Raw genomic sequence first — 26655 nt, 5'->3', positions numbered from 1 at the left:
AAGTCAGAGCCGGGCTTCACGTGACTCAAACAAGTACGTTGTTGTGTGAACTTGTAGTGGTTGGGGTCGTTTAGAATGCAGAGGTTGATGCCGACAGATGCAGATACAGAGTTTTATCGGTCTTAGCTTACGTTATTGACTTAGTTAACCTGCTACATTAGTATCTGACTCTATTGTTGCGTGCGGTTAGAATTCTCTAACCTTTTTGACAGACGAACGTTCTTATTATATTAAAACAAATACCGTTTGCCAGAAAAGGCTTTTATTGTAGGTGCTGTACACTTTCTCAATATTACAAATAACCAAGAACACAAGTCATACGACTGTTTACACGATCTCTACTGATGCAATCGCCACGACTACAGTAGTACGGTATTACATGGGTCTATAACTTCACGTCTGCGTCAGCGTTTGTGTCTGAGGCTCGGAGGGAGTCTCGCACAGAAGTTCAAGCTTATAAAACGTGCTGCGATGTGGCGGAAATATACGACAAAAAAGGCAAGAACATTTCAAGGCGTGTGGACGTGAAAAACAGTGCGTTTGCAATGCAAATTACATTCGGTTAAAGTTGGAAACAGTTTCTTGGAAGCGACCTGGTAACGTACTAAAAAGGAGCTTTCACACGAAGTTATTCGTAGCAAGTTTTCAAATATCCCAACGATAGTTTGCAGTGTTCTGAAAAGGCAAGTTTATGAACTCCAATTACTAGCTGGAAAACTCTTTCCTAAGAATGATGTGGCGGGACTGAAAGTTTAAAAACTTCAATTGTTCTGGAAAACACATTTCTAAGAATGACGTAATGATTTTACAAAAGCCACCCAGGCCGCCACAAACTTACAAGCCTCGCTTTCGCTTAAAATCCACCATATTCTTTTAAAATTCTTGCATTTTGAATATTTACAATACATTTATTTCAGATACATTTACCATGTTAGCATATCGGGTAGCCAATACAAGAGAAATATTTACAAAGCAAAAATTTGCAAAGTTCTGTCAAACGGTTTTAACGGTCCAGTAACATTAAAATAATAACACTACACACACATGCACAACATATACACATTACACAATGACTTCAGTTAAAAGACATTTTTCAAAGGAATAACAGAGAAGCAGTAACAAGTTACGGCTTTATCCTTTTAATATTTTTTCAACCAACGATAGTACACGTAGCCTAATACAACAAAAGTTAGAATGTTCTGAACTTCTATCTTAATCTTTTGGTGCTAGCTAATTACCATTGGGCTGGAGCTACGTCGTATTTACTTGTGATAATTTCTGTAGGAGAACCATCAAAGTCCTGGAAAGCAACTTTGGAGTTGTTAAGAGCTGACATCACCATGGCACACCGAGAAGGCAAGTACACCTACAAATGCGCGAAGTGCAAATGACTTATGTTTTACCTTTGCTAGTTCATGAAATGTTATTCAAATATTTCTAAAGAGTTATGAATAAAGCAGGCTTACAATTCAGGTATAAAAAATTGGAAACCCTTTTTACCACAAATGAGTGCTGCCTATCGTCATGCTGTAATGCTTGCGTTTGAAGTTCCACGTCTGAGTGATTTCGGTCGTGACCTCCAAAATATCTGTTGTCGGTGTCCAAGATTATCTTATATCTGCGAATAATGGACTCCCGTTCAGACATTATAGCTAAGTTAGAAGCTATTTCACCGGAAGATGATTTAACTTTGATCAAGGGCTTATATCGATATGGAAAAATACGTCCTATTTTCACTTACATTCCAGAATGCTGGATTCCGACGCGGTAGTTTGGATAACTGTTGCAAGGATGGAAGTTAAACAGAAAAAGCAGACCAGCTCTTTCGTATACGAAGACTTTATCTCCATCGTGCCTACGACTCACGTAAGCCTTTGAAACCGGCCATCGGTAAATTTAAAAAATTTTTCTTAAGTGAGATAGAAGTCCTGTATAAATACACTATAGGTCTACTCACCGGAGCAGATGCGAGCCAGCCATATTTCTCTTCAGTTTGGTTTAAAGCTTGGTCAAATCTCTTGAGATATTTGAATCTGAGTTGTTCGTCGTCGCATAACTCGAATCTACGACGAGCGTAATGATAGCTGTCGTTGTTATGTGGACTAGGAAACTGAAGAAAATCAGGATGACCAAATTCATTGCCTGTTATGAAAATCACGGGTGAATCACTATTGAACAGAACTAGTGCTTTCGTGTACCGTTAAAAATATACATTTGATATTGCTGACTAACCGATGTCAAATGAACAAAAACCTTACCGATAAAGTTCATATACGAATCGCCAGCCAAGGAGTGTGTCATCAGCCGGATCATTTTGTGCAAACTCAAACCGCGGTCTATTGTTGGAGTTAACGGACTCATATCAGACATATTCTGGCAGATTTCTTCTCCCATCAGTTTTGAAATTAATGTCTTCTTGCCAAGCATGCTCTAATCATAACAAAACTTGTTAAAGGCACATAAAAAATTTAGCTGTTGATGAAGTTACAACAGAAGTTTAGCTTACAGTATAGATGTAAGACAAAGATTTTTAACAACCAAGATTGTCGAAAACAGGGTTTTTTCGACTCACTTCTTTTCGGGATTCTGGAAGAGAAATCACTTTTTCTCCGGGTCGCTTCTTAATCATTGCGTGGAAGATAAACCCCATGTTCCAGTCCTCATCGCGTTTCTCATCCAACAACTAAACCGCGAATAGAAATCGTTACGAGGTATATGTAAATAATATATTAGTTTGTGTAAGATTGTAGGCCTACTTAAAGATCATAGTTATGTATATTTAGTAATCTGTATATTTTATAAACTTAGGAATTTAAAAATGCAAAATTTAAACAAAAACTAAATTTTTTGTTATAAATTAAGAGGTGTATGTATGTACCTTCATCCATTTATTTGGTACGGAAAGTCCAAGTTTGTAATCAAATCCCAGACCCCCTTCCCTAAGCGGTCTACACAAGCTTGGCATCTCGGTTTTATCCTAAAAAAAAAACAGTATAGTCAACCAAAGGAAAATATTTGAATTCGGAATATTTAGGTTTTTGTATGCAGAAAATTTCAAAAGGGGCTATCAAATAATAATCATAACATTCTATCTTACCTCAGCAATGGTGATGATGTTGGAGTAATAACGATGAAGAATATCGTTTGCCAACATCATGTATGCCATTGATTGAGTATCAACATACGCCCCAAAATAAGTGGAATAATCGTTAGCATATTGTCGGTCTAAAAAGGTCAACGTCATGAGAACTATATTCTTAGCAATTGATAACTTGCACATTTTAATAACTCAAACACCACACAATTTATAAATGAAACTGCAAGTGCGGGTTTTCAACCTGCTCCTTGATCATGATAGATCATGTTGTGGACGCCATTGAAGCGGAATCCATCCATTCTGAACTCGTCCATGTAGTAGCGGAAGTTTGAGAGAAGAAACCGAAGAACTTCCCATCTGTAAACAGCACTAGGTTTGTTCCAAACTGAAAATAACTATCTGGATTTGGAAACGTTTTTACACTTAATCTTTGAGCTTACTTAGTTAGGTCGAAGCGTTTAAAATCGTTTCTCTGATGACATTCCCTCACAGCGTCATCCGTTTCAGGGTACATGTATTCGTCATCTTTGAAATAACAACCTCGAGTTCCATCAAACATATTTAGTCCATCGTTCACGTTGCTTGATGCTTGATGGTGGACAACATCCATTATCACCGTGATTCCCATGCCGTGAGCAACATTGACCAGTTGCTTAAGATCTTCTGGAGTTCCAAAACGACTGAATGAAAGTAGAAATTATTTTCAGCGCTTCGATTTGCCTATTTTACATTATTTGAAAAAAATGCATGGTAAATTATCTTAATTTTTAAACACCTTACCTTGAGCAAGCATAAAAGTGTGAGCTTTGACTTCCCATTGAAGAATAAACGGAATGCTCCATGATTGCCATCAGGAGGACACAGTTGTATCCAAGGTCATTGACCCTTGGCAGCACGTTTTCAGTAAACTGCCTGTAACTGGCAACCTCGCACCGATCGGAAGAAATACCGATGTGAGCTTCGTAAATGCGGAGTCGTATCGGCTTTTGTGGTCGATTGTTGGTTGACTGTCAAAAATAGTACTTTTTATGGAAAAAGATATACACAATGTGCTTTTGTACACTACAGTACACACAAATATCTTTGGGCATTGAAACGTGTTTAACGTATTAGAGTAATTAGACGATGGCTTATTAACACTCTTTGGGCCATAGGGTTTGTGATAGTTTAATTACAAAAAACACTTGACTCCGTGGTGGATTCCAGAACATCCATTTGAAAATTTCATCTTTTTCACCTCCAACTACGTAGGTGGCCCAGGGAGAAATTCTCTGTACCGTTTGCTGCTGTTCAGTTTCTATAAATAGCTGCCAAACACAAAAGGTGCAAAGATACTACCCGATACTACCGATACTACCCTGTAGACTTAAAACTGTTATACAGTATTTGTGGAGACTCTGTTTAGCTTGTACTCAGTAGTCGTTGATTGCATACATCAACGAACCGGTATACCTCGTTTGACGGCAGGAATGCTCGTGCTTTCATAAGCAGTAAGAGTAAATACCGAAAAGCAAAGCAATTTTACAAAAGCAGGAGATAATGTATAAATTGCATTAAACATTAGCAAATAAGAAAAAATTACAACTTTCTGTATTTTTTCAGAACGTTTAGTAAATCCAAGAAAGCTGTACAGCGTAGACGCATATTTAGTATTCAGAATTACCTCTACTACTTTAGTACCTTTAGATTTGCTATTAGTACTTAGATTTATACCTTTAATTCCGACAAATGTTGAATTCTACAAGATCCATCCGTGTTAGGATGAATATACATCTGCCATTTTCCGTGTTCCTTGCGCTGGTATGACCACTTTTCCCAGTTATCTGCGCATGGAAATTATAAAAAAGTAACAAACTTAAAACAGTAACGCAAGCTTCAAATTTTAGTCAGAAAATACCCAAGACTCCATTAGCAACTCACTAATAGGCCAATGTAGAAAAGACTTAATCCATAGAAAATACGACTCACTAAAATCTCCACTCAAGTAAACGGCTCTTGCGTTTGGAATCCATTCTTTGCACATCACTCCCCCTTCGGGAGTGACAAAGACTCCGAACTCTTTAAATCCTTGAGTGAAACGATCGAAGCCTTCCGATTGCTCAATCGCCATCTTGGTTTTCTCATATATCGCGTACCTGAGTCATAATACATTGCAGGTTGTTTTAGCAGCATATAGCGGAAAATATTTTGAAGCATATAGACTATACTTGTGATAACCGCTAAAGATGAAAATGAAGTCGTTAAATGTTTACTTGACATGCATTACTAAGAACCAAACAATCACTATACCGTTTACGAATGTCTTTTTCATATTCTCGAATTTTAGGGTCGTTCTCAAAAAGTGCTTCAATTTCGGGAACTCCCCAAAGGTGAAGATCTTTGCTGTTTTCTTGGCAGTACATTTCGATTGGAAGACGAAAAAACGTTCAAGGCAAAAATTATCTGACAACGTTGTTAGAAGTTGCAGCAACAACTGAAATGGACACCGTAGGTTTTCCTTTATATAGCGCTGGAAAAGATTAAAACGTTTATGAGGATATCGCAATTTTGTGTGGATATCACTTTAATCACATTACATATTCCGGATTCATTTCGTTTAGGAAGTGTTGTTGCGTCATATACGCAAACATATAAGCTTATGTATTTAATTAAAGGGTATTATGGAGTAATTTACAGGCAGATGAGTATAGTTATATCCTTGTTTCATTTTTGAAGAAAAAAGTTATTTTGACTAAAGTTGGATTGTTTGGTGCCTGAACCATTCATGGCATTCCGAACATGTTCATTTTTTGGAACACATGTAAACTAATGATTTTATGAGACTATTATTACTATAATTAATTATCAGCTACGTTCCAAACTTTGAAAATCTATCATAAAAAAAGTCTAAAAACGACTGAATTTTCCAGAATTGGGATAATTAATCAGTTCCAAAACATCGGTTGTTTAAATACTGCCACAATACGTATTGTAAGTTACTACACATATTACATAAGTCTATAATTACTACGTGTGACGTTACAATTACTACGCTATGTAGTTTTCCATATCAGACTATAGTTTAGTGTTATGATCTCAGAACAATATAGCCTTATAAAACTAATTAAACTCAATGAAATTGCTCCGAGGACGAACGAATGCAATTACAAATTCTTACAGTGATAGCTGCTACTTTACCAGATTGTTTTCTAATGCTGTGACGTAGCTTGATGTGTTTTGGCGAATAACGCCTTGGTGATGTATACCTTTGCTAAATGCTTGTCCAAGCTATTGCAACAAATCCAGTAAAATTTGTATATTTTTCGGGTAAGAACATTCAAACAATTTATCGGCTTATTTGATTATAGGAAAAAATAGTTTTAGTTTGATTATTTTGTTCATTAAACGGAAAAGGTGTTACAGTAAATTTCCAAAATTTATGCCTACTGTCTAGTCAGGCGGGTCGAAACCCACAGAAAAAAATTTTCTATTTTTCTATCATATTTTTATTGGTAATTACTGTATATGTCTCTAAAGTCTTAGCCATACCTAAAATTGCCTTTATGAGCTTCCGTATAGCGTGGTACAGCAAACGGGATTTCGTTAAACGACAAAATTTCCATCGAGTTTGAATCTAGTTAATATTGCTTTTTACAAAACAACTACATTTTTTTGAACAGTGACAAAGACAAAGTCGTGTTAAAACATTTCTCCTCCTTGACCGGCGTGAAACTGGTAACCGGTGGTTACTTGTTCAAAACGTGAAGTTGGATACCGGTTACTTATCGGTTACCGCGATGGTTACTTATTCGCAGTTCAAGTGATTTACTTATAAAATTACTTGCTACCTATCGCATATATGATATATAATATTATAGATAAGTTTTTTTGATATGTTTCAGTTTTTATAAACATTACTTGATTTGTGAAAATTATTTTGAATTAAAAACGGAATGTTTTTTCCTAATCTCGAAATAATGTCGTCTACATGGTGTTTATGTAGGGGTCATCATTCTTTCTGCAAAATAGACATAAAATAAATTTGAGGCAGTAAAATAACAACATTCATTAAACCAAGTTTAGTATAATGAAGTTTGAGCGTAAACGATTGCAAAATAGAGCTGTGCCTGCTTGATCTTTTCTGCTCATTAACACAGGAAAAACACTTCATAATGAAATAAACACAAAGAGCGTTGCTCACCGCATGAACACTTGACAGGAAATTACATACAAATAATTCAAAGTTGCTGACACGCTTGAAAGTAGCTTATGCCTTGTGAGCAGCACAAGCACAACTGTTCGAGTCAGAGTTGTAAGTCGGGCCAGATTTGGGACCGGAATTCACACTCGCACTCTGCCACTTCTTTAAGTTCTTTAAGAGCGCAAAAAAACACCCGAAGAGATACGCAATACGCAACTTTAAAAAATGGCTTTCATTCATTCAGTAATACCTACTTTCGGGTCTTATTCGCGTTTCAAATAAATTTTATTACGATTCGAGCTGGGTTCGGTCTTGTATTTTCGGGTTCGGGTTAAAAGTAGAAAGCGGGTTTACAACGCTGGTTAGAGTAACATAATTTCATTTAGGTTATAAGTTAGTGCTTATCTTATTATTGATATCTATACTGTCGATTTATTGCCATATCTTTATATTCAAACGAAAACTCTCAAAAAGCAAATTAACGACGAGAAAGTTTAAAAGCAAATTTAAACTTTGTAAAATCTCCAAGTCCCGTTAGATAAGACTTCAGTCGGTAACTTGTTTTGCAATATCCATTTTACAAATCCGTTTCGTTCCATCGATATATTGATTTAGGGAAAATACATTTCTCAAGATTGTTGCTGAAAGTGTAATGCAATGCAGAAGATGAAACACCAACTTCTACTAGCGGAACTGGATATAGAAATTATTTAAACACGAAATAAAACCATGCAGAGAGTAATTTATTTTGGGAATGGCTCATACAAAGCTACATGCTATTTAGAATAACTTGGTTACCTGTAGGTTCTTCTGTAAAGTGCAGTACGTAAATGTAGTTATGAGTGAGCAAAGTATAGAATGCAAGAAAATTCTTCAAAGCCTTAAGAAATCATCACATGCACATTAAACATTTAGTTGAAACTTCAGACAAAACTAATGATGAACAATTTGTTTATTCGTTTGACTTATTCTTAGCACAGCTAAGTATAGCAGAATCAGTAAAATCCATTGCAATAGCACTTATTACATTACTTCTTGTGTGCAATTACATTCGTTGCATTTAGTTATTGGTTTCTTTATGCTATGCCAACCTGTCATGTAACCGTTTTCCACCTTATTAAGTAGAGTTGTTGAGGTCAAGAAAAGGACTAGCCGACCGTTATAGTGGACATTCTGTAACCTCTAGTTAATTGAACTTGACTGTTGTATGCAGAATGTAATGTTGTTAGATGTTTGTTTAAGTGCAACTGCAACGCTAAAACAAGTTGATCTTAAAATAAAGTAATAATTGTGTCATTAACGTTTTCATAAGTCATTCAACCCAAAACATAATAATAACATAGCCTATACCAATACTAGCCCTCTAGAGTCTAGAGTGTCTGTTTAAAGCTGGCTGATGCCTGTGGATTTCTAGGCTGACACCGCTCCTTTCTGAGAATAGTTAGACAGATGCCATTCACAGATGATACAATAAACAGACATCTTATTATAATAAGTAAACAATCTTTTGATAAATAGTCATACCAATTTCAGTACTAATTAAGTAACCTACTTCGTAGACAAGCAAAACAAAAACTGTACGTAACGCTGTGTCAGTAATTATTATAGTTTCGCAAACGACCATTAGTTCCCTTAAGGACTCAACCACATCCAAAACTTTGAGAAACGCTGCGTTACAGGCAGGGCTTCGGAGCAGGCGTAAATTTTAAATTGCTCCAGCTCCAGCTCCGGAGCTCTCTTTTATCATAAATTAGCTCCAGCTCCAGCTCCAGCTCCAGAGCTCATTGATACCACTGCTCCGGCTCCAGCTCCTACTGCATTACGTCACAAACTGAGGTTTAAGGATGAAGGCTCAATTTGGAATATATAGCTCAATGGGTCAGTCAGTAGTCAGTACCATCGGTTGTTACTATGAACATGTCACTGCTCTGCTGTCAAATCCCCAGTAATTCTTAATTTTGTGAAGGGTTGCTCTTAAATTATGCGAATTCAGCCAATAGTAGTAGGCTAATAGCATAGCATCTTATGAAATACATCGGAGCTATGTTTCAAACAACTGGCTCCAGCTCCGGCTCCATTTGAATTTCACGAAGAGCTCCGGCTCCAGCTCCAGCTCCTTTGAAAATGCACGACTCCGGGGCTCCGGCTCCGGGCTCCAGCTCCGGCTCCAAAGCCCTGGTTACTTACAGGTACAAAAATCCTGCATTGCAAATAGAAGAATTCCACAATTATGATTTCCCGTTCCACAAAAGTTCGCGATCCTCATATATGGATGATATACATTGAATCAAGTTTACAGCCTACCCCGACACAGCAAACAGGTGTTCGCTTCACACATCCTGAAAACTTATAAACCAATATCGTATATATAAGTAGTTACAAACTAATTTTAGCCATGGCTAAAATTGGTGCGATATACAGGTAGAGCAGCACTCTCTATACACCGTTCTCTATACGAACGGTTTTGACCGGAAATGTGCTGCAAGACATTGACTCGGCTCTTCCTGCAGTTAGACAGAATGGCAATGACATGCAACCAACGGAAATACCGTGTTGGATTGCAACAGGGACATGTTATGAAGTGAAGCGGTCGGACGCAAATTTGTGCTACCAGGACAATAATACACGGATAAGACACGTCAGGCACAAAACAGTTCAAACACGTTCTCATTATATTACGTTGATTTACACCGATCATTATATATATTTATATTACATTTATTATATTACATTATATATTATTTTATATCATATTACATTACATATGTTATATTACATTATATTTACGCCGATCGATTTACATTACGCCGATCTATACGATTTATGTGAATATTTACAGAATTTTGAGCCCAATCAAAATTTTAATTTTTGCAAGAAAGAACTACTGGTTCGAAGCGAGATTAATGTACTACGAATACAATTTAAGTACCCAGGTTGTGTTAAAACGCGTTACCGTCACGATTGGGCTTCAGTTCGACTTGTCAAAATATTAGGGCCTAACTGGTACAGTTGCATACTCCAACCAGATCACTACTCGATTTACGAATTTTGACAATGTCTTGAGAGTAAACTTAGTGTTACAGCGATAAAAACTTAAGCTTACAGCGTTTTACTGATGTAAAAGGCTTAATTTAATTTTGTAAAATGCCAACAAATGGTAATCTCGGCTTGCAGAAAACAATTATTCCATTTACGGGAAAAACAAACAACGTTTTAGCGTACACTGAGTCTGTGGAAAATTCCCCAAAATTTAACGAATTGTTCAATTGTTTTCGGAAGTGCTTGCAGTGCAGCAATCCTGACACACAACATGTATTACTGTATCAAACATCACACTAATGTACATCGTACAACCGTATTTAACATAAATTAAATCATATATGCAATGGCTCAATTTGAAAACTTGCTGAACACAATGCACTGAAGAAAGATTACTGTATAGCACAGAATGACTTTATTTTGTGATACTTGTCCAAGCATTGTGTTATTTTATCGTTCACACAGTTTCTGAGTCTCCAAAACTACTTTCCTTAAGTAATATTTATACCTTATATCGCCCCAAAAGGCCTCGTAAAGTATTGGTTAAAAACAAGCAAGCATTCTATAAAACGCTCTTAAGTAATGTGAAGAACTGTAGCCCATAACACTGTGGAAAAATGTCTAGAGTTATATAACTTCAACTACAAGAAAATACTTGAAATAAAAGAAACCGTTAAAGTATATGCAGCTTTAAAACCATAAATATCTGACTTTAAAACCATAAATATCTGACTTTAAAACCATAAATATCTGACTTTAAAATGATAAATCATGTCACTTAAAAAAGCCTTAAAACTGATAAGACGTAATAAAACATCCTTAGTCTTGTCAACACGGGAGCAGTACTTCCTTCAACGCTTTGCCAGCTTTAATAGTTTTTTACGTCACCGGAAATTCAAAATTTATGATTTTATAGATGCGGATGATTCTATCCGTTTCATTTCATTCTCTAAAAAGCCTTTTGTGCTGGTGACAACGTCTTTATGGCAGTAATTGCATGCACGTCACTTGCAACGCGAATTGACCTCGATTTTTTGAATGAAATTATCCAAAATTCTGCGAAAACCGGATACTTCATGACGTACAGCAAATATAAATGACGATCGCGTTTTTTTTTCAGCGGAGCTCTGCGGATACATTTGTAAATTCAAGTATTTTTGTATAATTATATCTATATCAGTGTTTACACAACTTTTTTCTAGGTATCTATCTGTCGCAAATAGTTGTATATCAACCGCTTGTAATGACTAAATATCTAACTTTAGACGTTGTGAAGCAAACGGAAATACTACTCTATGTTCGTAGGTGAGAAAACATGAAAGCAGAATATACCGTTCAATGCCAAATGGGATTTGTAAGGCCGCTACAGCTGACAAAAATTTAATTCAATCGCAAATCTTCTGTAGAGTAACACTTCTGCTTTAACAGACAACTACGAATTTTGGCCATCGTTGGAAAAAGATACATAAGAATTTTGCAAACAAATGCAGGTACGATGCTGCATACAAACCACTTAGTCAAATTTACGGTAATTTACAAGTTAATCCTCTTTTTACCGCTACTGTAATAATAATGAATTGTATATTGTTAATTATGATCTGTTTTGATGGAAGGCAGGAATATTTTGCGCAGAAGAGAATTAGTAAAAGACCATCGAACAAAATTCTTCTCAATTTCCTTAATATCATGGTGTTAGAATCGGTTAATGCTGTGCCAAATACTTCACCACACACGAGCACGCGGTATTGTCACAGTTTGCTTCTTATACATCGCTCTTCGCAGTTGCTTATACTAATATACAAGACAAGGTGTCAATGCCCCCCTGGCTCATTTTGGATAGTTTCAGCATTTCTAGTATAATATATATCTAATATTATATAACGTTGTAATTGACTTTTCTATTCTTCGAAAAAATTTTTCCAAGTTACTTCATACGATAAATCTGTTTTACCGAAAAATATTAAATTAATTTCAATGTTGGAAAATTTGAATTTCGTGTTTTAAGAAATTAGTCCCTTCCAGAAACAACATTTGCGTTTTCCTGTCGCTTTAACTTAATAAATATAACAACTTTGTTACAAGACAAAAATCCATTGAAGACCGCTATGTAAGAGAGACTATTGGAATATATGTATAGGGGGTGGCAACAATCAAAAACACATTCATTAATGTTTCTACAGTCGCCCAAAGCTTTCTACGAAATCATAGCATGGGTGGCTTTGATTGATGAGTGCGAAGTATTTCGGTAAATTCGGAGTGGATACAGACGCAGTATGTCATTTGGCAATACATTCAGCATACACGTAACTGTTACAGAGAGAAAATTACATTGCACGTAAGGTTATACAAGAAGTTCTTACGATGTACCGCTGTTGCTGTATGGTCAATAATTCATGTGCTTATTAATATTCTTGCCATTTTGAAAAAGCAAATGTAAATATCATGATACTATTTTTAATTTGAAATCCGCTTTATTAATTCATAAGGTTGCCTAATGTTTTCACAGTACAGGTACTTTTAAATCAGAAAATTAAAGTTTTACAAGTGGTTCATAAAAAGTTGTTCTAAATATAAATGGGACCTGTTCATGAACTTGTTATGCTTTTGTTCAATCTCTGATGATAGAAATCAGATAAAAGCGATCAAGAAAATGCTGCAGAGGTCGATTGGAACAATGTAAAGAGGAATACTCCATTGAAAATTTAACTTCTATATGTATTGTACATTTAGCAGACAAGTATATAGCTGAAAAACTAAGTCAGATTTATTTAGTTCATCCACTTGTGTGGACACAAATTATTTCAGGCGACTTAAACGTTCTTAAAGAGGTTCGCACAAAAAATAGGAGCTTTTTGCGTAAACTGAGAGCAATTAACATGGCTTAAATTTCAGAATAGCCTTTTTCGCCGCGATTTTATTCCAAAATTAGCGTGTAATTAATATGATAAGTATCGTGCAGTGCAAAACGAAAACAAAACAGGTAAATAGAAATACCACGCTCGGACCGTTGTGAAAAAGAAACCAAGTACTTATAAAGTGAAAGCTTCTCAGAAAGCGTATTAATTATCGGCAGATCCTCCCAACTATATCTTTGGCGACATTGGACCTCCGGTCTCGGCTTAAATTACTACCAATTACCGGTGTCAACGATACTTGAGGTATAAAGTGAGGTTCTAGATTGGAAAGACCCAGAGTCCATTCAGCGACAGCACATTAACCACGATCTATGTGAGTTATAGATAAAGAGTGGAGTTAAGTGGCTTCGAAAAAAGTAGGGATGAAATACAATATTAGTAAATTTTGGGAACCTAAAACTATAAGGAAAGCTTTACTATTGTTTTTGCAGCTATTGTTCTGACTACATTTGTTAATGTCCGCAAATATTACGATGCATGTCGTTGGTGCCGCTGCCTCAATTGAATTAAATTCCGTTCAGGAATCCGCTCGAAACCATTACACTACCAGGTGGGTTATATACCTAATAGTTTTGGGCTAGCGGTTTCAATTTTGTGATTATTACAATGAATACTTATAAAACCTACGTAAAACTATGCCAATAAGAGAATATATGCCAACAATTTCTTATAGACGTATCATTAGTGATATAATTGCTTACGTAAAAAAATTGTAACGCTTTTTTGCTTTAATTCATTTGCAAAATGCTTTCATGTTAAAGGTCTTACGAAGGATCAGCGAGCTTCATGACAAACGCCACAGCCGCACCATATTGCGTTTTAAAAAATAGTGCATTTCGTTCCTCGCATTTAATTACTGGCGCGGCTATCCTTCCAATTCACTTTTTTCTAGCGCTGTCGTTGATCGTGTACAGGTGCAAAATCAAATATCTTTTAGTTTGTCAAACATTCTACGAGCTTTAATGGCTTGGTGCAGTGGTGATAAGGTTTCCTTTTAAACAATAAATTATTGCCTGTCTGATTTGTTTAAACTTCAGTAGTTTGGTCGCTTTTTCGCAACCTGTTTGTTTTACGTTTCAGGCAAAAACTACGACGAAAGGTTATCAACATTTATGCAACTAACGTCGTATTATCCAACTTCTTTATTTGTCTTTGTCGTATTGCCAGCGCGTGGAAATTTATCTTTGTTAGCCCTACAATGCCTTTGTACAACCAGAGAAATATTTCTACCCCTCTTTTGCATGTCTGGTTTGGAATGGAACTACTTTTACCATTGGTAACACTTGGTAAGAGACAACTATTTACAATTAATCAAAATCATCCTGGTATGAAAAGAGATTAAATAGAATATAAACCGAGGTATAATGCGAAGTCTTATTTTATCAATATCTTTATTTATGATTACAGTACTATTTAACTCATCGTGTTGTATGCTTTAGTAAAATCGGGGGGAATTGCTTTGATTATAAAAGCGCTGACCGAAGACATTCTTAGAATTCATAAAATCGTCATTGGTTTGGCCGACTACAATGATGACATACGTAACAGCGGTAGGACAATCGGATCAAGCGCTTCTAACGGAAAGTAAAAATTTTCATATCACACACGTTTTTAAACTGCGTTCAAACTTAAAGATTTTTGATATTAAACAAGTATGTTTTTACGGCAGGTGCTGGAAGTGGACGCACCCAAGTCCTAGAAGAAAAGCTGTTCGCCTTATTTTGCTTTCCTGGATCATACCTGTTATTGTCGGTATCTGTGTTGGGTACGACGGGGACTGCATATACGAATGTGCTTGCGTTGTTTACTATGTCCCTTCTGATAAATCTGTCCCAATCTGCCCTGTTGAGAAAAGTAAGTTTTATTGCTGTATGATTTACCTGCTTATATTGTTATATTGCCAAATCTCTACATTGCTTTACTGTTATTTTGCCACATTGTTCTTATGCAATGAAACCATTCAAAAAAACTGCTGAACGCGACTGTAGTAAATTAACAGAAAACCTTTACAAACATAGTAAAAGTCGTACGAACCGAAATATGACAACAAAAATAAATCAAATCAAACAAAACAACAAAATATAACCAATTTTGCAGATTGCTACCCGAAATGGCCACCTCTAACAAGATCCTCAACCCTTACGCTGGGATTCGTTTGGGTTGCTTACTCGGCAATTTTAATAATTCTGTGCGTTCAGTCTTACATCAATTTTAAGTTATTGGTTCGAAAGAAAATTTCTTGTTTGGAGAAGGGATCAACCGTTACACCAAGAGCAACCTACGTTTCTTCGCCAAGTTCTGACGGATTGACCGTATCAACGCTTACAACCATATCGACACAAACACATCAAACGGAAAATGAAGGGGAAGCAGAAACAAGTGAGAAAGCAACTTCAAAAAAGAAGCCAAAACTTAGTCGAGGCAGCGTAAAGAATCGTTTTCACAAAAGCAAGTCTCAAGGCACAAGCAAGTTACTGCAACACAGTTTATCGAAACGAATCATATTTATGGTTATCGTAAGCATCGTTTTCGTGGTAGGAACCGGGGTTATGATCATAATGACACTCGTTACCGCGCTGAAACCAAGTACTGGAAAACCCCTGGGACACAAGCCCCCACTTTGGGTACTTGCGGTAGTGGCCGATACTATTCTTTCAATTTTCCTCTGCTCGAGTTTTCTTGGCCTAAGGAATGCCGTCAGGTCCATGTTTTGGAGAATCGTAAGGTGTTGTTAAAGTCAGTCAATTAATAAATATTAATATACCGACAGGAGCGTATACAATAAGTAAAGCGTATGATTTAACGCCATATTATTGTCTTAAACTTTGCAGCAGTTGTAAAGATAATACAATTGAAACGTTTAAGTCAGGAATTCAAGTCTAAACCTATGGGTTGCGACCCATTTTGGGGCCAGTTGATTGATTTTGGTGGGTCACCGTCAACCGTAATGGGACATAAACAAGTCCACTTAGATCACGGCAAAAAGTATTCTAAGCAATTAATGTAATAACTAATAACTCAAACCGGATGACGCATGAACATAAAATTAGAACAACAGGGTAATAACTATATATAAACAAGTTTCAGTTTTTGAATCCTTATAATGTCAAATTACCACTTATTATATGAGGATTAAAACTTTATTATACGGTATTTTTAAATAGACTATAATAGGCCGATGCTAGCAAAAATATTATAAACCTAACTATCTAATTGCAAAAGAACAAGATTTAATTTACCAATGAAGTGGTTAAAGAACCAATACCTTGAACACGCAAACACGCAAACACGCTTACAAGTTCTATCATAAGTATAGACGAGTAAGCAAAAAATAACACAACGTTCCCTGGCCACGCTTCCTGCTACTTTTTAGCGATTTGTGGCCAAATAAAGGAACAACAAAAGTAGGAGGTTTTGCAGTGCAGTTTAATGATTTGTTAAGTTTTATAGTGAAACATTTTCGTCAAAATCATGCCACATTTTTTTAGATGTTGTAGATGACTGTTGTAAGAGTATTATGTTATATAGGGTAGGTCGTTTAGGCCTAACGACCTAACTGTAGGTCGTTCCCCTAAAATGATAAGAACCACCAACGGTTGAAGTAATATTGTAAAGTCACATTATTTTAGCTGTTATTTTTAATTGACGTCGGGTGTTCTGTTGGTTGTTGTTGCCTCAGGAATGTAAACTTCTATTTACCATGTACTTGGTGCCTTCATACATTAATTTTATTATTGCGTATTCCTATATATTGCTTTCGAACGTCTGGTAAGATTTATTTCTGAAGTAAAAATATTATTGTTTGGAAAACTTTGATCAATATTTCCTTTTCAGTCATGATTTTTATAAGATCATTATTATGTTTAAAATCAAACAAAGCACCAATTAACACACCTCGCTTCCTCTATTCTATAGGCTTCAGAAGAAAAAGAAAAATAAAATTAAGAAAATGTTTAACACACGCAGCAAATTTTGACAAAACGATATCATTTCCAACACGTTTGCCCTACGGATATGAACAAAACTATCAATTAATGCCCCTAATTGCAAGTTTTCTTTAGGCAATGCCAATAAAACGTTTTCTGAACAAACCTACCTTACTCTACATATCGTATCATTAATTAGATAACAAGCTGTTAAATATGACGTACCTGTTCATAATCAGATTTCATATAATTATCTCAGCACAGTGTTATATCAGACAATAATCAACCATAAATTTAGACATGTTTAGGTAGCGTTACGCTGATTGTATAAATACATATTTATATTGATTCCATATTGAACTATGAATTACAATATTAAGGTTTTGAAAGTCCAAATTCGAACATATACAAATTTTAAATTGCTTGTATTTTGGCAAATAATCGTCAACATCTAAAAAGGAACATTAACTATGAGAAATTTAACATGCAATTGAGCTGACAAGAAAAAGTTCCCAGAAAACTATACTGAACGAAGTTCGGCGCCTTGTGTCATGAAGCCTGCTCTTTAATAATACCTTGTGGTGGCTGGTCTTTGAGATACAAATGTGGGAATTTTTAGCTAAACATAAACTTCCTGTAATTACACCTGTCATGAATAACCTACAAAGTCATATTATTAAAATTCGCCCAACTTCATCCACTTATATGATTTTCTGTCGACGAATGGACGACCGATCAACAAACATGCAATTAAATCAAAAAAGTCACACTAAAGTACGGTGACTGCATATTAGGATTGTGCCACTTACGCGACACAGTCGATTGGCCACATAGGGCCACTTGCACTGGTTATTATCGCAAAATTTGCTAATCTCTGACAGCATTTGTACGACAATAATTGCAATTAATTTGACTTTAAGTGGAAAGTTACATGGACTTCGACTTTCTTTGAATTGTGTTAAGCTTAATTACACAAACTGCAAACGTCAGAAAATTAAAGTAAAAATTTCTTTTCGTTACGGATTAGGTTACAACGTGTTATTAAAATGGTCAAAAATCGCACTCACGGCATGCCAAGTAAGTTACAACAGTTCGAGGCGTGTAAAGCGTTTTACAGCGCGGACATCTTTGTGAGTTGTGCATGTGACTAACACTTTACATTCTATTCTATATGCTGTTTGTCAATTTTTTTCACCTGTCTTAATTTTATAAGCATTTTTTATAGTTCTGTCATCATCGGCGACGTGTCTTAATGTGACATTCCTGGAATTTCATAATTTTGTTAATCATTTTTTACGAATATATATTTTGTTTTTAATCTTTATTTATTGCTGTAAGACTGATTGTTTTTACTCTATCGATGTGGGTTGCGGTTTGTTTATTTATATTTCTTGTGCGTTTGTGTTATTGTCGTTTGGTTTTCGCTGTATTGTGCGTTATCTTTATCCCTATATTCCTTAACTATACTTCAGGTTACTACAATTCGTTTTTTTGTAATTCCACATTGCGTGTGATACCAACAGCTATAGCCACACAAATCAGCTTTGTGTTTTTGTCGTGTTTCCTTTCGAAATTTTTAGCCTGGTCAAAGGTTGAAGGTTCAGTTTGGTTTCAGTCGTTAGAAGGTTTAGATTTAAAGTGTCTGCATTGTTAATGAGTATCTTTTGACGCCCTTTATTCTGTAGTTTCAGTTGCATGCTATGTTGTACATGACCATAGTTTTCCGTTCTGGTATGTAGGCTACGGAATATTTGCTCTGGTACTGTGCGCTATGTAAAGTCCAACGTTTGGTTTTGTCTCCCGCTAACACTTTTGTATTGTAAAAGCAATCAGCGGAAGAACCAAGAAGTTCTATGCTATCCTTAAAAAGTCTATTGTTTCTATACTTTTATGGAGGTTGGTATCCATTTTTTTCTTGGATGATAGAAATAGATCCTACACGTCAACATGTTTTAACTTTTAACGCAAAGTTTAGAAAATATGACGTCATATTTGTCATACACTTTACACAAGTCCTTTTAATTATTACTTCAAGTTTATTAATGACATAGAAACCTTATTTCACAGGGCTCGTGTGCAATAGGCCCAGTATAAAATTACATAATATTATTATAGTGTTATTGTTGTTACAATGACCGCAAGCGATAATTTACATCCGCATTTTATGCATTTACATACCGGTACCTGCAAAAAAATAGAAGTGCAATCACTGAGCACCAGCAAAACTCATTTGACGCCGCGTTTACGTTTAGCTGGTAGATCACCGTTTATAAATCCACACTAACAATTTTAACGTCACAATTGAGCTACTGAATGCTCAGATTGAGTACAACAATGCTATCAGAGAATTTTTAAGTATAAGTGAGATAAGTAAGGCTGCTTGAGATAAGATTATTTGTGAGATTTTTATGTATACATACCCTCTGCTTATAGCTGGTTAAACTTTGCTGTATGGCTCCCCAAGGGGGCAATGACCCTTTAAGGTTGAGTATCACTGCCCGATACTAAACTACTGTAGACTAGAATATAACAAATGCAAAATACTGAAAACAACATTCTAATTAAATTATCGTCACATCTCACATGTTTCAAAGGGGTTGTTTTAAGCTGTGTTTTGAAGCAAAAAAAAATACGCGTACAAACGATTTTAAATCTCCATTGTGAACGTGCCAAGCAAAACGTAGTTCTAAATTGAGGGAACTGATTGGTAGAAAAGAATCCTTTTAATTTTAAACCAAAAACTTGACCTTCAATGAATGGTAATCTGTATCGTGACCGAACTTTGAAACTGGAAAGCAATTAAAATTAAGAGAGCGACTATTGCACCGTATGTAGGTTACGCAGCCCGTTGTTAACGATAGGCGGTCAGGTTAAGAGAATGGGTATGTAAAAACTTAATTTTAGTTTGTTAAGGTTTTATTGGACTTAGACCCAGATTAGAAGATAGATGTATGTTAGGTTTAGACTGCTATGCTATAAAATTTAAGCGAGGTTAACAATAAAAACTGTGAAAAGTAGCTTTGAACGCACTATTTTAATTAAAATAATGGATATACATTTTTGTAAATGCGATTTAAATTTGAAAAGGATGCTTGACTTTCGAACGTCATGCACTTCGTAGAAAACGATACTATTAAATTATTAGCGGCACGTACTTCCAGGACTTTACCAAATTACACCATTGGCCACACTGGTCATCAGTTTTTGTTCAAGGCTAACAGGCAATTAAATACACGCGGTGTCATAAACAAAAAAAGTGTCACAAGTAAAGTACAGGATAAAGGAAAGTCACAGGATTAAGGTCCGTTAGCAAGTAGTAATGCGAAGCATTTTGAGCTATAGTTATGAATATTATATTAAGTTTTAATTTAAAAAAAAGTTTACTAAAGTTGGTCAGATAAAAGGAGCAAATATGCTTTCAGTTGGTTTTAGATTACTAAAAATTACTACAGTTAGAATCTGACTTAAATCTGGTTTAGACCGATTTTATAGTTGCGCCATCACCATGAATGACTTCGGTACCACTCAAGAAAATCAAATAAATTCTTACCATGAGTCTTATCCAAATCGCTGGATTACCAGGTAGATTATTCAATATCTTTAGACGAGAAGTACAGTACTCTTGTTGCTGATACGACTTATACTTGTTCGTCCGAAAGTGAACGATATATCCCAGTGTTAAAACTGATCAAGTTTATTTGTGCATTTGAAGAAAATCAAGTAAAAAGATAAGATTAAAAAAGAAAGAGCCTGAATCTTCCAAATGTTTACAAAGTTTCTTTTTAAAAGTTTTATTTTAAAGGTCTTACGAAGGATCAGCGAGCTTCATCACAAACGCCACAGCCGCACCATATTGCGTTTTAAACGATAGTGCATTTCGTGCTACACATCTAATAACTGGTGGCGTCATTCTTCCAATTCACTTCTTTCTAGCCATGTCCTTGATCGTGTTCAGGTAGAAACAATGTAGATTTTGTCTGATTACACAGACTTAAGAAGATTGATAAAATTGTATGACTAATTTTGTCGCTATTAACTATAGTCTGTTTGGCTTGGAAAGCTTTAAGTAAGAGGCATGTGCGAAAATAAGTCGACTTCAATTGAACTAAATCAATGTGGAGCTATTGGTAAGTATTAAGTATCCCGGAAAAAACTATTCGAAAATATTTAGTGATTAAGTATTGCCGAAAAAAGTATTTCCAAAACGCAAATTTTTCGCTATTTATAGCATACGTGCAGAAATATATAAGCCTACCTGCAGGCACACTGGATGCGATTGCGTCATCGCAGGGCAACGTAGACACAAAATGAAGGAGCATTTAATGTTGTCGAGTTTGGCTTGCCTTATAAAACGCAGGCCCGTAATTAGCATTAAGCTTATTAAGCTTCAGTGTTACAGCATCTCTTACAGTAACAGTTACTTAATCTTAAAGGGAAAAATCTATCGTGAAAATCAAAGAAATAACCTTCAAAATGGAATGTTTTACTGTATTTGTTAGGGTTAGCATCACAAAAGCAAGCAAAATTTCAATTAGATCAACTTAAATAACAAAGCATAAATCATACGTCAAAAGTAAGAAAGCCGTTTCGTAATACACATCACCAAATGCGGTAGTGTATATTTTACAATTGCCAAGGTTGCCTAAAACAAATTATCGCAAAATGTTAACGCAATGACACCATATTGTTATAACAAAGATTGTTATATAACATAAAAGCCACCAAATCGCTCAGATCAAGATAATGTTTTTGTTTTTATTTTTTGCTAACTTCTTAATATACTTCATAAATAAATTGATTTCTTAAATCTCTTTCTATAATTCTAAAGTAACCAAAACGCTTCTAACCCACTGATATTCGTTATACGTATGGTGTAAAAGCGTGGAAAAACAAAGAAAAATATGAAAAAGCAACAGACTTAAAAGTAGTGTCAACTTTTTCTAAATAAGCAATAGAGCTTTTTATCTACTTTTTTGTGTATGTAGCAAAAGCCAACTTGGTAAAGTCATTAACAAAAGGAGGGAGTTCTGACCACCTGGGTTAAGTTGTCATAATTAAAAGGGCATTTTGTTACATTCGCAATAACAATTGTTTTGCATTTAGTTCTCTGTTTTGATAAAACTGGAAGCTTTCGAAATTTGGATATAGTTGTGTTAAGCTTGTGCTTAATCAGCTTTCCACGTAAGAAATACAGTACAAGAACTATAAGGTATTATCTTCACATCAATCATAGGTGTAATTAGGATTGCGTTGAGAGGGGACCAGAAGCTTTTAAAAAAATTTGCCTAAAATTTCTCTGTTCGCCCACTCCGCTCAAAATGCGCAAAAATTTTGAGTTGGGTTGGAGAAATTTCGTTTTAACGCCATTTTAACCGTTTTAAAACACTTTCAATTGAAACGTATTCTCATATTTATAAAACTATATATATTTACAATAGCTGCCAAATAACTTTGTACTCTTTTGAAACAACGTATACAACTATTTTGAAACATACAACTTACTAGCACACAAAGAAATGCAACAAAGGAGATTGACTGAAAACGCAAAAAAAGCCTATGGTCCAATAAAGTTTGGTTTTTGAGGAGCAAAATGGCCCAATAAACCCCTTCAATTTGCTAGTGGTGGCAGAGTATAAAATTCTGTTGAACAGGTTTAAAGGATGCCATACAACTGGCCGACTGATACGATGTGCTGTACATACATCGGTATTTTGACAAGAAGGAGCACAAAAGGATGCACCGGGAGAGGGGCATGTACCTGCCTGGTTACAGGCCTGATAAAACGTACTACAGCGCGTTACAGGAATTTGTTGCCTAACCTCGGTTATATTGGGCTGTTAGCGTTGGCCTTGTTAGCCTTGTTAGCCTTGGCAGTTAGCGCTAGCCTATTCCGGTGTCAGTAACTGCCATCGAAATACACATGCTTCTAGTAGCCTTGAAGTGCTTTTCGTACTACCACCTGCAACAATTATATGCTGAAAATAAACACCAACTGCAAGCAATGGCCTACCAGCGAAGTCGTTTTCCATCCAAAAGGCTTGTCCACTCTACGATACCACTAAAACTTGGTCCAAGCGCCAGCAACCAAACAAGTTGAACTCAGATAATGATCGACGTCCTAATTGCCACCACCCCCATCATAACTAACAACTAACATGAGATACATATTCGGCAATAACTGCATAACCACTGCATATTACTTGTAACGAATTTTCTTTGACATGTTTGCTGACAAACAATTGATTAATTAAATTATCATTCTTAATACAAGGTTAACTTGTTTTTAGATTTGCCGTACTTAAAATATTTCGACTTTTTCTTGTCATGCAACCTTTGTCTTTTGCATTTTTAGGCAAAAACTACGACAAAAGGTTATCAACATTTATGCAACTAACGTCATATTATCCAACTTGTTCACTTCTCTTTGTCGTATTGCCAGCGCGTGGAAATTTATCTTTGTTAGCCCTACAATGCCTTTGTACAACCAGAGAAATATTTCTACCTCTCTTTTGCATGTCTGGTTTGGAATGGAACTACTTTTACCATTGGTAACTCTCGGTAAGCTTCATTTATTCACATTTTACAATTATTGTAGTTAACCTCACCATGCTCTATATATGTAATATAAATATAATGCGAAGTATTATTTCATCACAATCTTTATATTGAAATAATGTATAACGCTTCCTTTTGTATGCTTACACTTTGACAGTAAAATCAGGCGGAATCGCTTTGATTATAAAAGCGCTGACCGAAGACGTACTTCGAACTCATAAAATTGTCAGTGGTTTGGCTGATTACAATGACAACACTTTCAACAGTACAAGACCGAATGGATCAAATGCTGCAATGGGAAGGTAAAAAACGCACGTTGTTCTAAGCTACTAACAAATTCAAGGATCGTTGATGTAACTGTAAACGAATATGTTTTGACGGCAGGTGCTGGAAGTGGACGCACCCGAATCCTAGAGAAAAAGCTGTTCGCCTTATTTTGCTCTCCTGGATTATACCTGTTATTGTCTGTATCTGTGCCGGATACGACGGGGACTGCATATATGAATGTGCTTGCGTTGTTTATTATGTCCCTTCTAATAACTCTGTGCCAATCTGCCCTATGGAAAAAAGTGAGCATGTAGCTTGTATTGGGGACACAGAAAATAGCAGTAGTGACATTGATGGTAATGAACAACAACGGTAACCGGGTGTTTCCTTTCCGTCATACCTTTGAGAGCATAGTAGCCTACCGAATTAAACAAAATTGAAAAATTGATTACCAAAAATGTATGTGGGATGTTTTTTAGACTATAAAAATCGGATTATTCCGGGTTAGGGGTTAAGATAGGAATCCATCTTGACAAGAGCTGTTGTTATAACAGAAATGGAAACACTGGTTGCCGTCATTGTCCATCGCCTTCATAGGGTTTCGTATCGCCATTTTCTAGCGCACCCTTGTTTTGACCAAAAATAGAAAACAGTTTTCCAGACATTTTATTGTGGTTTGGTACAACAGTACAATAGGCTACAAGCTTCATTGCTGTGTTTCAACACACTTGTCTACTTACATAAACGTGATAAAAATCAAGCTGAAAACAAAAGCGTTTGCTGATTTTATGTATAAATTATATCAATCAAACGATAATATTCAAACTACTTTGCAGATTGTTCTCCAACATGGCCACCTCTAACGAAATCCTCAACGCTCACGTTCACATTTATTTGGGTTGCTTACTCGGCAATTATAATAATTTTGTGCGTTCAGTCTTACATCAATTTTAAGTTATTGGTTCGAAAGCAACTTTCTGGTTTGGAGAAGAGATCAACCGATACACCAAGACCAACCTACGTATCTTCGCCTAGCTCTGATGAAGTGACCGTATCAACGCTGACAACCGTATCAACGCAAATAAATCAAACGGAAAATGAACAGGCAGCAGAAACAAGTGACAAGATATCTGATGCGAAAAAGCCAAAACGCAATCGAAGCAGCATCAAGAATCGTTTTCACGAAAGCAAGTCTCACGGCACAAAAAAATTGTTGCATCGAAGTGTATGGAAGCGAATCATATTTATGGTTGTCATAAGCATAATCTATGTGTTAGGGATGGGAGTTCTGGTTATAATGACAATAATTACAACATTGAAGCCGGATACGGCCGAGGCCTCGGGACACAGGCCACCATTTTGGGTAATATCCGTTGTGTCTGAGACTTTTCTTTCGATTTTTCTCTGCTCGAGCTTTCTTGGCCTGAGGAATGCCGTCAGGTCCATGTTTTGGAAGATTGCAGGATGTTGTTAAAACAACGTCAGTAAATATAACTTTCTGCTATATTAGCTAGAACCTGTACAAAAAAACTAATATCTTTGATGCCCATTAATAGACCTTCATTTTTTAAAACTTCTTTATTTCTTTTTGGCAACACTAATGCCTTTCATCAAACTTTTTTGTAGACTTTGCGTTTGAATATTAGCGTTTATAACAGCAATTTACTGCGTATAAAGCGATTTACTGCCAAAATGTGAAAAACTAAGCTTGCGACCTTGAACATTATATGAAAAGGTGCCTTAATAGATATTTTATCTTCAGAAATGACTTTAAGAAGCATATTTTGCTTTCAAAGCAATGCATGCGATACTAAGGCTACACGAGTTTCCAATTCGACGTCAGAAACTTTAAAACTGTTTTTCATTCTAAATGCAGCATTTTTGGCAAATGTTGCAAAGCGCAAATTCACAAAGCAATTATTATTGAAAACTTTTGCCCTGCGGACCACAGAAAATTACCAATTAATGCCTATATATTGTGAAAAGTAAGCTTCAGCAAATACCTACTAAAAATCACCTAACAAACCGCTTACTCTAATTATAGTGCACATAAATGACTGACAAAAAGATTAATTAAATTTGACTCAAAATCGTTTACACTTGAAATGAGCGAGCAAATTTCAGACTTAGTTGGGTTTGTGACTTTCAAAATATATTTTTGGCAGTATTATTTATTTATTATATTTTTCAAGTATATAAGTGGCGCAATATATTTAATATTGGCCATAGTCATCATGCACTTACACGTTAATTAAGATCGTAAATTTGCCAATCTCTGCTCAATTTTACTATATGGTATATGCATTATGCAGCAGTAACACCTTACATTTAATAATGCGGTATAAAGGCAAAAGAGATTTTCAAAACAAAAAGCATTTTCGTATCTATAACTTATAAGTTTACGCAGGTCTTAGAGAGCAAACAAAACAAAGATAATACTTAAAATATTTTGCGTTAAAGTTTAGTTACGTGTAAATATAAATAAGTTACAAAACTGTGCCATACCATACAAGTGGAACCTTGCAGCAAATAAGGCGCAACTTGGTAGAGAAGTGAGATAAGTAGCCCGCGTATTATCGGCCTGTAGGGATTCCCTGTATGTAGTTTGGCGTGACGAAAACTGCTTTGCTTGAAGTGCAGGTTCTTTATACTTGTCGGCTCAGTAGCCGAGTGGTT

The 26655-nt window shown here is 35.7% G+C and overlaps 3 protein-coding genes across 5 annotated transcripts; 2 read left to right on the top strand and 1 right to left on the bottom strand.

Moving 5' to 3' along the window:
• Positions 1 to 896: 896 nt before the first annotated feature.
• Positions 897 to 26655, bottom strand: LOC143458911 (1,4-alpha-glucan-branching enzyme-like). 2 transcript variants are annotated; one of them, XM_076955816.1, is made up of 17 exons: positions 26485 to 26655; positions 14972 to 15073; positions 5387 to 5606; positions 5066 to 5232; positions 4811 to 4920; positions 4273 to 4404; positions 3878 to 4104; positions 3538 to 3777; positions 3339 to 3454; positions 3098 to 3225; positions 2879 to 2977; positions 2573 to 2683; positions 2259 to 2430; positions 1958 to 2142; positions 1742 to 1872; positions 1501 to 1618; positions 897 to 1366 (listed from the first exon to the last, which is right to left on the bottom strand). In XM_076955816.1, exons 3-17 carry the CDS (start codon positions 5497 to 5499, stop codon positions 1235 to 1237), a joined length of 2181 nt encoding a protein of 726 aa, XP_076811931.1. In that variant the 5' UTR covers positions 5500 to 5606; positions 14972 to 15073; positions 26485 to 26655; the 3' UTR covers positions 897 to 1234. The 2 variants fall into 2 exon arrangements, with proteins under 2 accessions (XP_076811931.1, XP_076811932.1); XM_076955817.1 differs by lacking the exon at positions 26485 to 26655 and adding an exon at positions 21413 to 21530.
• On the top strand, positions 13399 to 18597 carry LOC143458912 (uncharacterized). The gene is made up of 7 exons (XM_076955819.1): positions 13399 to 13544; positions 13663 to 13781; positions 13993 to 14145; positions 14312 to 14517; positions 14671 to 14815; positions 14901 to 15085; positions 15329 to 18597. The coding sequence occupies exons 2-7, from the start codon at positions 13687 to 13689 to the stop codon at positions 15964 to 15966; spliced, it is 1422 nt and encodes a 473-aa protein (XP_076811934.1). The 5' UTR covers positions 13399 to 13544; positions 13663 to 13686; the 3' UTR covers positions 15967 to 18597.
• Positions 20028 to 25659, top strand: LOC143458913 (uncharacterized). 2 transcript variants are annotated; one of them, XM_076955820.1, is made up of 6 exons: positions 20028 to 20739; positions 20960 to 21112; positions 23510 to 23715; positions 23870 to 24014; positions 24097 to 24281; positions 24816 to 25659. In XM_076955820.1, the coding sequence occupies exons 1-6, from the start codon at positions 20663 to 20665 to the stop codon at positions 25451 to 25453; spliced, it is 1404 nt and encodes a 467-aa protein (XP_076811935.1). In that variant the 5' UTR covers positions 20028 to 20662; the 3' UTR covers positions 25454 to 25659. The 2 variants fall into 2 exon arrangements, with proteins under 2 accessions (XP_076811935.1, XP_076811936.1); XM_076955821.1 differs by lacking the exon at positions 20028 to 20739 and adding an exon at positions 21200 to 21284 and having other exon boundaries at positions 20974 to 21112.

Source organism: Clavelina lepadiformis, chromosome 5 (assembly GCF_947623445.1).
Source record: "Clavelina lepadiformis chromosome 5, kaClaLepa1.1, whole genome shotgun sequence".
NCBI classification, from domain to species: Eukaryota; Metazoa; Chordata; class Ascidiacea; order Aplousobranchia; family Clavelinidae; genus Clavelina; species Clavelina lepadiformis.
This window is presented reverse-complemented; position numbering and strand designations above follow the sequence as displayed.

Coding starts and splice junctions, on each gene's coding strand:
- LOC143458911 (XM_076955816.1), bottom strand. CDS start 5,499: ATGTACTGCCAAGAAAACAGCAAAGATCTTCACCTTTGGGGAGTTCCC. Junction 4,405..4,810: donor AACATTTGTCGGAATTAAAG/GTATAAATCTAA, acceptor TGTGTTTGGCAG/CTATTTATAGAAACTGAACA. Junction 1,367..1,500: donor ATAGGCAGCACTCATTTGTG/GTAAAAAGGGTT, acceptor GCGCATTTGTAG/GTGTACTTGCCTTCTCGGTG.
- LOC143458912 (XM_076955819.1), top strand. CDS start 13,687: ATGTCCGCAAATATTACGATGCATGTCGTTGGTGCCGCTGCCTCAATT. Junction 14,146..14,311: donor CTGTCGTTGATCGTGTACAG/GTGCAAAATCAA, acceptor TTTACGTTTCAG/GCAAAAACTACGACGAAAGG. Junction 14,518..14,670: donor TTTACCATTGGTAACACTTG/GTAAGAGACAAC, acceptor TGTATGCTTTAG/TAAAATCGGGGGGAATTGCT.
- LOC143458913 (XM_076955820.1), top strand. CDS start 20,663: ATGAATGACTTCGGTACCACTCAAGAAAATCAAATAAATTCTTACCAT. Junction 20,740..20,959: donor CCAAATCGCTGGATTACCAG/GTAGATTATTCA, acceptor TTTATTTTAAAG/GTCTTACGAAGGATCAGCGA. Junction 24,015..24,096: donor TCAAATGCTGCAATGGGAAG/GTAAAAAACGCA, acceptor TTTTGACGGCAG/GTGCTGGAAGTGGACGCACC.